Source organism: Tamandua tetradactyla, chromosome 14, assembly GCF_023851605.1.
Source record: "Tamandua tetradactyla isolate mTamTet1 chromosome 14, mTamTet1.pri, whole genome shotgun sequence".
NCBI lineage: Eukaryota > Metazoa > Chordata > Mammalia > Pilosa > Myrmecophagidae > Tamandua > Tamandua tetradactyla.
In genome coordinates this window covers 57,587,534-57,599,843 of record NC_135340.1, presented here as the reverse complement: position 1 = coordinate 57,599,843, position 12,310 = coordinate 57,587,534, and the positions used below count along the sequence as shown (strand labels likewise).

The following is a 12,310-nucleotide window of genomic DNA, read 5'->3' as shown; positions in this document are numbered from 1 at the left end:
AGTACATCACAACAGTTAGTTGTAGAACATTAGCTGTATAATTTCACAATTTTAGGCTTTTATTTCTAGCTGCTCTTAAAGTACTGGAGGCTAAAAGAAATATTAGTATAATGATTCAGCACTCATACTCACTTGTTAAACCCAACCTTCTTTGTATAACTCCACAGACACCTTTGATCTTTCTCCCACTCTTTAGGGGTATTGGGGCTATGTAGACAACAGTACTTAAAAAAAATTCTCCCAAGTATTGTCCTACAGCTTTTCCTGTACAGGCAATTCAGGGTCATCCTAGCCTGCTGCAGCCTCTCATGCCCCAATCCCCATGCACCCCTATACTCGGCCATTACCCTCAGGAAAGCAAGGCAGTCAGCTAGGGAGCGAGTGGCTGATGTAAAGCAACTCAGTAACTAAAAAGGAACAAAATACTTATCACAAACAACTTACACAGATCACAGAAGGATGAGCAATGCTGTGCCAGAATCCAAAATGATGCTGGTCATAAGATGGAACTGTCTGACTTTTGACGTTTGAGGTCAAACAGAGTTCTGGATGAAAAGGGAAAAAAGCCTATTATTAAAAGCAGGTAAGTGAACTTGTTTAGTGTTCACCAGTAGACACATGAGAAATCTTTCAAAACTGTGCTAATTTGCAGTACTTCTTATTTTACAAAAATTGATCTTTTTTAACAAGTGACAATTTGGAATTCAATTCATGTAGTTGTATAGGAAATATGGCTGCAATTTAGGGCAGCAACTATACCAGGGAAGGAATTTGACACCCCCTTCATAGTTACATGCATTCCTTTCTTTTGCCAAAAGAAAAGGGGAGGAAGTCAGTGTTATAAGCCAGTCACCATGAAAAAGGCAGGGAATTACATGACAGGGGAGCTCAGAAGGGTTTTTCAAAGGGCTACTGATCTTCTATAGATTGGAGGTCAAAATAAAGGTAAAGAAACTGTAGCACTGCTTGCAATCTATAGCATTATAAAGAGCCAAGAGCAGCCATGGACTTCTTCCACCACTTCAAAGAAAAACCCTAAACTCCTTTACCCAGACAACCATCCTATTCACTTCCTGCTTTTAGGCAAATAAGTCCATTTTAAGAATGATTTCTAAGATTAACAATTTTTGCCTTCAAACACTGCACTGGGATCCCCAGCCAGAGTATTCACTGACTTGATTAAAGGCTTCTGTTCACTTGGATAAGGCAGCCTGAATACAGGGCACTCAGTTCTTCAAGGGATTGCAAGTCCAAACTGCACCTCACTCTGCTATGAACAGAGCTGGACAACCACACCATTGTCAAGCAAGTGGTTTTCATACACCAGCCCCATAATTTATAGCCTACTTTCCACTTTGGCCCCCTTTTCCATTCACCACATAGCAGTGAAAATTATCTTTTTGAAAAATAAATCAGATCACATTTTTATTCTGCATTGTTAAAACCTTCCAATGGTTTCCCAGCACCCTTAGAACAAAATCCAAACTCCTTGTCCTGGTTTACAAAGCCCTTTGTTAGAAAGTAGATTAGAGCTTCCCAGGGTCCTGGAGAAGGGGGGTATATGGGGATACATTGAAATAGTCTGTCCCCTGTCAACCTCTTCAAGTGCATCCCCTACTCATTACGATCTAGCGTCATAGCCTTCTTTCTGAGCCTTGCCTACAGGCCTTTGCAGAAGCTATTTCAGTCCCCTCTGCCTGGAATGGCCTTTTCCCCAGATCTTTCCATAGCTGGCTCCTTCTTGTTACTTAGGTCTCAGTTCTAACATGATCTCCTCTAGGTAATTCACTATCTATACCACATATTTATTTCTTATAACTATTTATAAAGCTAACTGCAATTCACACAGCATGAGGAAGTTTTATAGATTTTGAAGATTTCTATCCAGTCTTAGTTTTTATTTTGTCTTCAGAGATACATTTAAAAAACATTCAATTTGTTGAATGCTAAGGATTATAGTGTAGTTTAGTCTTCTTACAGTATTCTGAAAAGTATGTTTCATAAGCAGTAACCAAAATTGCAGCAAAAAAGAACCCCAAATATGATATGCACACCTGTAAATATGAAATTGCTAAGATAGGATTCAGAACAATGAAAGACCAAAAATATTGAAAGAAATACAAAATTAGGTCTGATATGCTATTTGAGGCATTGTCAAAGAATGGTAACAAAAAACACTACATATTATTAAATGAAAATGGAATTTAAAGGATGCAAAAAAATCAAGTGACTACAATAATCCTGTTAAATGTGAAACGTTGAAATAAAAATGTTTACTTGCCAAAATGGCTAAATTTAAGCTGACATATATCATTTTAAGAACTGACAAAAAAGTGAAAAAATAGAAATGACAGTCAAAAACACCCCAAAGAAATGAAAACTAGCCAAAAGAAATCAAAGCTAGCTAATAAATCCTGTCACAGAGAATCTGCTGAAATTCTAGTTTGAATTCTGGTAGAATTTGGTAGAATTTGCCACCTTATCATATACTAAATATTGGCTGCTGAAACTTCTGAAAATTAACTGATTGATGTGCTACTTGAGAAACTATGGAAAAAATCATAAAAATACTAAAACACTGGCAAAACTGAAATTGACCTTTTAAAGGATTCTATAAGAAGTCAGTATAAACTGAAAAATTCCTATAGGAAATGTTTAAATTTTTGTTTTTTATTACGAAATAAACATTTTAAATATTATTTGTAAGAAGACTAAACCATCCTATAACTCTCAGGTTTTGACAAAATGAGCATTCTTAAAATGTTGCTAAATGACAAAATGAACATTGGTCAACTAAAACGTCACAGAAATCTTCAAAAGCTGTTAAAACCAAATTATTATATTTGTGAAATCATACAATGCCTGAGATTTGTTCTAAAATATTTCAGCCCTCTTCTCCCACCCCAGCTCCCACCCCAGCTCCCACACACACACACACAAATTGTGGAATGGATTATAAGAGAAGATTAGCAAAATGTTAATAATTGTTGAAGTTAATCATGGGGATATTGAGGGTTCATTATTTACTATTTATTCTCTCTACATTTGTTTATATGCGAAAATTTTCTTAGTAAAAAGGAAAAAAACTCACTTGATATGAATTGTTGAAAACTATAAATAGTTAAAAAACAACAACAAATCCACTCAAGTATTTTTTCAATTGGCAAATTGGTCAATTCAGTGAATTGATCATTTACTAAAATGGTTTTCAGCAAATTGTTGTTTTCCGTCCTCAAAAAGAACTTCCGTTACCATCCAATCTAATATATCATCTTTATTTTGTCAGCTTAATTTCCTTCATAAAAACTTAATATTGATATTTTCTTGCATATTTGTTTATTGTCTTCTCCTCACTAGAACAGAAGTTCCTTGAGAAAGAAACCTTGTCTGTTTTGTTAGCTGTTCTATTCCCAGCAACTACAACAGTAATGGAACAAAGCAGATACTTCATAAATATTTGCTGTTAAATATAAATTGCTCCAAATATAAATGTAGACAAGTTGTGATGTTCAAAAGACATGTGAAAATATACCTGGAATATTCCGTGATTCTTAGTTTTTAAGTAAACATTTTATAGATTTTCATAACACATGTTAATTTGGTTAATGCCATTTCAAAACACTAGACGACTCTCATCCTTTAAATAAATATTTACTGAGTTCTGGGCACTATGTTAGGCACTAGAGAATGTAGCAGAGAAAAAGAAAGACTAGGTCTCTGCTTTCATGGAGTTTATATTTTAGCAGGAGTTAAAACTTTCTATAACTTAAATGAGCCTGAAATACATACACAACGCATTTTTATTTTCCAAATGATATTTATATCTTCATAGCAGTACTTCTCTACCTGTAGGTTGCAACCTGAGGGTGGGGCTGTGGGGGGTAGAGGGAGGGCAGAGGGTTTTCTGGGAGACCTGAAACACTAAACCTCACCTAGTGGTATCTTGTGATGCCTCACAAAGTTCACCAGATGGGGGGATCCTCCCTCGGAGGAGTTAAGAAATGTCCCATGCCCAATTCTGTCAGGAAGCAGATCCAGTAGTATTTGTGTTTCTTTTTTTTGGTTTGGAATCTGAAAAAAAAAAAAAAGGAAGAGAGGATCAATGACTTCTATCAGTGGCTCTTAAAGCATTTTTTCTATAGAAAGGTACTCTGTCCCTCTGATACAAACATCCTGGACAAGTGAACTAGTTATACCTTCCCAGCTTTCTCCTTTGCCCGGATATCTTCCCATTCATTCCCCAATATTCTTCTAGATTAATTTCAAAGATGATAACAATTCTGGATTAACTAATAATAATAATAAATTATTAATAGCCTGCTCTGTTCTTTTCACACAAATTCTCCCTTAATTTCCTAATCCTCAAAAGTATCTTACCAGATACTATATCAAGATGAAGAAATTAAGACTCAGAAAAATTAGGTAATTTTCAAAACAAAACAAAACCCCACAACTCTATATTTGTATGTGTGTTCTGTACCATGTGTTTGTGTTCATATATATTAGAAAAATAATGTCTGGAAGAATGAAAACACATAACTGTTAACAGTATTAACTCTAGGGAACAGAACTAGAGTGGGAGAGGGATGTTTTATTTTAATTTTTTCCCCTTTCATATTATACTTTCTACACTTGAATCTTCCTTAGTTATCTACAACTTTCTGTAGTTAAAAACATAAAATATTAAAAAAATAAAAGTTGCCCAAAGTCACAGAGCTAGTGAAAGGGGCAAACCTGGTTCTGGAGAACTCTAAGGCCCAGGCTCTTTCCCTGCACAGTGCACTAAGGTTTTATTTTGGCAAGGCTAGCCACAGACATACCACAATCACAATGAAAATGTCTAGCTGTACTCTATCTCTTACATAGCCGAAATACTTTGAAATGAAATGTTTCACAGCAAAAGGATCAAACAAGAAAAGCAAGGGTTAAGGCCCCAAAGGATGAACAAGTCTGATGCCATGCACAAAGACCAGAGCTAACTGTTCCCAATAACACACGCTGTCATATTATATCAACTAGTGGCTTCAATCAGGCCCATTAGGTCAGCTATAGGGTATCCTATGAGTGAAAGGTCCATTACAAGAGTATGGACACGTGGATCCTAGGTTTTAAGTTCTGCCTTTAGTTATTGGCCTTAACTCAAACCCCTCTGCTTGGAGATATGAAAAACAAAGTATTGGCAAATGGCTCCATTTTTTTTCTCAATCTTTAATCATGATGCTATTCAAGTTTTATATATTATCCCATTTAATACTCACAATTATCCTGTGATGTAAGTAAAATAAGTATTATTACCTGCATTTAAAAGGCAATTAAAACAGACAGAAAATAAGTTTATCTGTAAAATGTGAAAAAGTAGGTAAAGTCCCTTGTTCGCAACACAGGGATATGCTTCAGAGGGTGACTGTTCTGCAGCCATTATCTGTACATTATCTGTCACTGCTCATATTGCCAGGGACCTGGGGGCTGAGGAGGGGTACTGGATCTCCCCACTGAGCCTCACAAAGCAACAATGAACTACTTCCTTTCTTGCCACTGCATGTGATACATTTAGGTCCCTTCCACCACATGGACAAATGAGATTGAATTGGTTTTTTCCTAAGAGTCAGTGACAAGGCTGATGACGGAAATTCATGTATCTTCTCTAATAGTTGTCATTAAGCTGTTTTTAATGACGCAGCTGGAATGTGAGTCAGCAGTCACAAAAAGATAAAAGCAGTAACACTAGGGACTAAAACAATTCATGCCTTTATCATTTAACTTACATAAAGAATATTTGTCTTTAAAAAATTTCTTTCCAAGAAAGTTTTATTTCTAAATAATGACTCTATTACCTTTCATTGTATCTGCCCTCTCCAGCCAAAGACACATTATTTACCTCTGCAAGATGCAATGCTAACTTCAGACCAGCTCTTTTAGCTTCTAAAAAAGGTTCCAAGAAGTCTTTTGCTTGTCCTACCTTGAAGATAAAAGTTAAATTGAAAATGCATGAGAATTCTGAGCAAAATGAGGAACTGGGTACTCTGTCCCAATAAACAAAGGAATAAAATAATGGCAAAAAAAAAGTATCAAAGATTTACTGAAATGTTTCTAAAGCATCTACAATATTATAGACAATTTGGGGGAATACAAAGCTGGCAAAAACAGTTCTTCCCTTAGGAATCTTAAGTCAAATATCACTAAACTTGAGGTCAATCTACTAAATGGGATAAGGCAGTCCCCAAATTTTAATTCTGGAAGGACATCCAGATTTCTAGTGCAATCATGTCATTTTTATAAATAAGGAAATAAGGCCCAAATGGTTGCCCAAATTTATAGAAAGCAAGGATGAAAATCTAAAAAAGAGAGCGCGAGGGCTAGATCACAAGAGTCTTGATTCCTGGTCCTATCTGCCACCAGCCTATCTCTGCTGCACTGAAAGGCTCAGAAACGGAGATCCCACATATTTTCCACCTTCATCCAGATTCCTTCCCTGGCACACCTGTAAGAGCAATACTGGCCTGATTCAGGAACCCTCATGATTACTAAAGAAAGCTTCTATCAAATGGATGGCTGAAAACAAAGTGGAAACTCGAGACTTAGACAAAGCCAGAAGAACCAGTTTCATGGGATTCTCTAATCCAATGGCTTTCAAATGGGAACAATTTTGCCCCTCCAGGGGGACATCTGGCAATGTCTAGAGACATTTCTGGTTGTTACAACTGGGAAGGTGACACTGGCATCTAGTGAGTAGAGGCCAGGGATGTTACTAAACACTATAAAATGTCCAGGACAGCTCCCACCACAAAATAATGTTCTAGCCCCAAATGTCAATAGTGTCATAGTTAAGACACCCTCCTTCAATCTGACATTCAAGAAACAGCCTTTCAATGAAAAAAGAAGTATTTTCAAAGTCCCCTTGGGGAGGAAATATTCAACTTCTCCATTTAGAGAATTTCTGACATTCTTGCAAGCAGTGGGACAACCAAATTAATAGGCCAAGCCCTCGATCTTGGGGTGTGCTCCTGTAAAACTTATTCCTGCAAAGGAGAAGCTAAGCCCACTTATAATTATCCCTAACAGTTACCCCCAGAGAATCTCTTTTATTGCTCAGATGTGGTCTCTCTCTCCAAGCCAACTTGCCAGGTGAACTCACTGCCCTCCCCCCTACATGGGCCATAACTCCTAGGGGTGTAAATCTCCTTGGCAACATGGGACACAACTCCCAGGATGCTGAGTTGGGACCCAGCATCAAGGGATTAAGAAAGTCTTCTTAACCAAAAGGGGGAAGAGAGAAATGAGACAAAGTTTCAGTGGCTGAGAGATTTCAGAGTCGAGAGATTATCCTGGAGGTTACTCTTATGCATTAAATATAGATATCCCCTTTTAGTTTATGGTATATTAGAGTGGCTGAAGGGAAGTACCTGAAACTGGTAAGCTGAGTTCTAGTAGTCTTAATTCTTGAAGACATTTGTATAAAGATACAACTTTTACAATGTGACTGTATGATTGTGAAAACCTGTTGCCTGATGCTCCTTTTATCCAGGGTATGGGGAGATGAGTAAAAATATGGATAAAAATAAACAAATAATAGGGGGGGATAAGAGGTAAAATAAATTGGGTAGATGGAAATACTGGTCATCAGTGAAAGGGAGGGGTAAGGGGTATGTTATGTATGAGTTTTTTCCTTTTGTTTCTTTTTCTGGCATGATGCAAATGTTCTAAAAGATGATCGTGGTGATGAATATATAACTATGTGATAATATTGTGAGCCGCTGATTGTACACCATGTTTGGTATGTGTGTGAAGATTTGTCAATAAAAATATATTTTAAGAAAAAAGAAAGAAAAAGAAACAGTCTTTCTCAACCAGGGGTTTATAATATAATTATAATATAATGACCCAAAACATCCATTGCATGCAATGCATTAACTTCTCTTCTCTGCATGGAAAATGGTACTAGATGCATACTATCACTAGCAGAATAGAAAAAATTGTTATGCAACTCTTTTTTTCTTTTTTGCAGAATGCTGGTTGAGAACAGCTGCTCTAGACATTTCTGGTAATCCAGGGGAGAACAAGACTTCAACCACAGAGTCTGCTGCACCATCTGGAGAGTGCATGATGCTCCGAGCTAATCCTTATCCCACTAACTGATTCTACCATTTAGAAATAAAAATGTGTTTAGGAAAAATAACTTACAGTTGGGTCTCCACTAAGGTCAAGGCCAAGAACTGTATCCTCAGTAGAAAGGAAGAACTCTTCAGCAAGTTTAACAGTCTCCTTGGCTACTGATGGACCACCTCTCCTGTCAATTGCTACCAAATACCTTTAACATAAGAAAATACAATTGAAAATGAGTATGTGGCAGTAGAAAAAGACAACTCTGAGCATGGTCCCAGAGGCATGGCGGGCTACATGTAATACACAGACTAGGAAAAGATTAGCCTGGCTGAATCCTGGACAACATGACACTTTACTTTGCCAGTAGAATAAGACATAAATTCTTAATAGCATCAAATATTTAGTCAGTGTTCAAAGTTCCATTTGTCTCATGTTTTGTTCAATTATTTGTTTTATTTTTTTACAGTTTCTTGATTTAGGATCCAAACAGGCTCCCCAATTATTCCAAGATAAAAGTTAAATTGCATTCCCGTCTCTTTTCTTGCAGTTTACCTGTTGAAGAAACCAGGTTGTTTGTCCTATAAATTTCCCACAGTCTGGATTTTGCTGATTGTATCTATGTGCTGCTGAATATGTTCTCCTGTCTTCTATATTTTCCTATAAATTGGTAATTGGATCTAGAAGCTTAATCAGATCAGATTCAATTTTTCTTCTTTCCTGAACTCTAAGAGTCTCCTGCCTGTTTTTTGATTGGGTTATTAGTCTAGTTAAGTTTAACTGAGAGATTCATATAGCCTGAAACTATACAGCTAGCTTTCTGTTTTAGTTTACCAATGCTACCAGAATGCAATACACCAGAAATGGACTGGCTTTTATATAGGAGATTTATTTAGTTACAAATTTACAATTCTTTGGAGGAAAATCAACTGGCTTTCCTCTGGCTTTCTCTGTCACATGGCAAGGCACACGGTGATCTCTGCTGGCCTTCCCTTCCGGCTTCTGGGTTCCAAAGATTTTCCCTAGGGTGATTCCTTTCTGCATCTCCAAATGTCTGCATCTGAGCTGCTAAGCTCTCTTTTGACCTCTCCTGCTTAAGTGTCTAGCTAATCAAATTAAACATCACTCATTGCAGAAGGCATGCCCCTTAGCCAACCCTAGATGTAATCAGCCATAGATGAATTCACATGCTGATGATTTAAGTCCACACCAACAGAACTAGGCACCATCACCTGACCAAGTTGACACCTGGACCTAACTACTACACTTTCTATCATTATTCATTTAGTAAACTAGGGGTATTAAGACCTTGAATCCCTCATATGTGCCAGGCTTTGTTCCAAGTGCTGAAGATATAGTGATGAGTCAAAAGACAAAGTCCCTGGGCGGGCCGCGGTGGCTCAGCGGGCAAAGTGCTTGCCTGCCATGCCGGAGGACCTCGGTTCGATTCCCGGCCCCAGCCCATGTAAAAAACAAACAAACAAACAAAATACAATAAAACAAGAAAATGTTTAAAGATGTTTCCCTTTCTTCCTCCCTTCCTTCCTTCCATCCTTCCTTCCTTCTCTCTGTCTTTCCTTCCCTTCCTCCCTCTTTAAAAAAAAAAAAAAAAAAAAAGACAAAGTCCCTGACCTTAGTGAATTTACACTTTAGTGGGTGGGTATATAGACACAAATATAAGCAAGATAATTTCTTGTTTTGTTAGGCAGAAGTGTCAAAAAGGAAATGATTTAGGGGAACATTTTAGATAGGGTGGTTAAAAAAAGCCTCTCTGAGGAAGAGACAGCTGACTGAGACCTGATACAGAGAAAAAGCCAGTCATGCAAGGATATGATGGAAAAGTATTCCAAGAAAAACCAATCATTATATTTATATAGAAGATAAGGGGCTCCAAATAGCCAAAATCATCTGGAAAAAGAACAAACTTGAAAACTCATATTTCCCAATTTAAAAACTGACTACAAAGCTATAGTAATCAAAATAGCATGAGTTAAAAAAAAAATAGCATGAGTATAATTATAAAAATGTGCTATCATCAATCATAACAAATGTTCCACACCAATACAAGTTGGTGGTGGTGGGGTGGTGTATGGGAATCCTGTATTTTATGCATCATTGTTCTGTAAACCCACAACTTATGTAATAAAGAAAAATTTTAAAAGCAGCATGGTACTGGTACAAGGACAGACATATAGACCAATGGACTCAAACTGCATGTTCAGAAATAAACCATTACATCTAAGGCCAACTGATTTTTGGCAAGGATGCCAAGCTTACTCAAAGGAGAAAGCACAGCATCTTCAGCCAAAGGTGTTAGGAAAACTGGATATCCAATTGTAAGAGAACGAAGGTGGACCCCTACCTCCTATCACATAAAATTTAACTCAAAATGGATCAAAGACTTAAATATAAAAACCCAAACTACAAAACTCCTAGAAGAAAACATAGGGAAACATCTTCAGGCCCTTGTGTTAGGCATGGTCTCTAACACTTTACACCAAAAGCATGATCAACAAAAGAAAAAATTATAAATAGGACTTCATCAAAATTAAACACTTCTGTGCATCAAAAGACTTTATCAGAACAGAAAAAATACAACCTACAGAATGGGACAAAATATTTGAAAACCATTTAGATGACGGCAGGGGAAAAACTTACACACACAAAAAAAAACCGACAAAAAAACAAAACAGGAATTGTAAAGGTGCTGGTAGGAAAATGCTGGCCTATTTGAGAAAGAAAGAACAGATAAGGTCAGAGTAAAGAGATGTCACCTAGATGAGGCTGTTTAAGTTGAGAGAGGCAGCCAGGTAGGATCTTTTCTTTTTCTTTTTTATTTTTTCATCACGTGGTTCTATATTCCTCACCATGATCATTTCTCAGAACATTTGCATCAATTCAGAAAAAGGAATAAAAAGAAAACAGAAAAAAATTCATACATACCATAGCCCTTACCCCTCCCTTTCATTGTTCACTAACATTTCAATCTATTAGATTTATTTTAACATTTGTTCCCCCTATTATTTATTTATTTTCAATCCATATGTTTTACTCATCAGTCCATAAGGTAGATAATAGAAGCATCAGACACAAGGGTTTCACAATCACACAGTCACACTGTGAAAGCTACATCATTATAAAATCATCTTCAAGAAACATGGCTACTGGAATACAGCTCTACATTTTCAGGCAGTTCCCTCCAGCCTCTCTGTTACACCTTAACTAAAAAGGTTACAACTATTTAATGTGTAAGAATGACCTCCAGGATAAGCTCTCAACTCTGTTTGGAATCTCTCAACCATTGACACTTTATTTTGTCTCATTTCTCTCTTCCCCTTCTCAGTCGAGAAGGTTTTCTCAATCCCTTGTTGCTGAGTCCCAGATCATTGTAGGAGTTCTGTCAAACGTTGCCAGGAAGGTCCACACCCCTGGGAGTCATGTCCCACGTAGAGAGGGGGAGGGCAGAGAGTTTGCTTGTTGTGTTGGCTGAGAGAGAGAGAGAGGCCACATCTGAGCAACAAAAGAGGTTCTCTTGGGGGTGACTCTTAGGCCTAATTTTAAGTAGGCTTAGTCTATCCTTTGTGGGGTTAAGTTTCACATTAACAAGCTCCAAGACTGGGGGCTGTTCTAGTTTGCTAGCTGCCGGAATACAATATACCAGAAATAGAATGGCTTTTAAAAAGGGGAATTTAATAAGTTGCTAGTTCACAGTTCTAAGGCCGAGAAAATGTCCATAGAAGTCTACAGAAATGTCCAATCAAAGGCATCCACGGAAAGATACCTTGGTTCAAGAAGGCCAATGAAGTTCAGGGTTTTCTTCTCAAGTAGAAGGGTACATGGCAAACACAGTCAGAGTTTCTCTCTCATCTGGAAAGGCACATGGTGAACACGGTCAGGGTTCCTCTCTCATCTGGAAGGGCACATGGCGAACACGGCACGGTTTCTCCCTCAGCTGGAAGGGTACATGGCGAGCATAGTGTCATTTGCTAGCTTTCTCTCCTGGCTTCCTGTTTCATGAAGCTCCCCAGGAGGTGTCTTCCTTCTTCATCTCCAAAGTGCTTGCTGATTGACTCTCTAATTAATGCTGCTGCAGCATTCTCTGCTCTCTCTGAATCTCCTTCATTCTCCAAAATGTTTCCTCTTTTATAGTACTCCAGAAGCTTATCAAGACCCACCCAAATGGGTGGAGACATGTTGTCATCTAATCTAG

At 37.5% G+C, this 12,310-nt stretch overlaps 2 protein-coding genes across 10 annotated transcripts in view; one reads left to right on the top strand and one right to left on the bottom strand.

The window, feature by feature from the left end:
* ZSCAN29 (zinc finger and SCAN domain containing 29) overlaps positions 1-8,641 on the top strand; it is a 40,334-nt gene extending 31,693 nt beyond the window's left edge. Inside the window, exons 7-8 of the transcript XR_013162361.1 lie at positions 449-583; positions 8,006-8,641. The gene's annotated coding sequence lies outside the window, so the exon portion shown is untranslated. The remainder of the gene's footprint in view (positions 1-448; positions 584-8,005) is intronic.
* The window catches only part of MAPDA (N6-Methyl-AMP deaminase), a 68,304-nt gene that overhangs the window by 19,574 nt on the left and 36,420 nt on the right, over positions 1-12,310 (bottom strand). For 8 of the 9 annotated variants that reach the window (XR_013162365.1, XR_013162366.1, XM_077127674.1 and 5 more), the window contains 4 exons: positions 8,182-8,308; positions 5,879-5,959; positions 3,933-4,071; positions 445-545 (listed from right to left, as the gene is read on the bottom strand). Coding sequence is in view for 7 of the 9 variants with exons in the window: in XM_077127674.1 (XP_076983789.1) it covers positions 445-545; positions 3,933-4,071; positions 5,879-5,959; positions 8,182-8,308 (448 nt within the window). In the remaining 2 variants the exon portion in view is untranslated. The remainder of the gene's footprint in view (positions 1-444; positions 546-3,932; positions 4,072-5,878; positions 5,960-8,181; positions 8,309-12,310) is intronic. The other variant, XM_077127680.1, reaches the window with a different exon arrangement.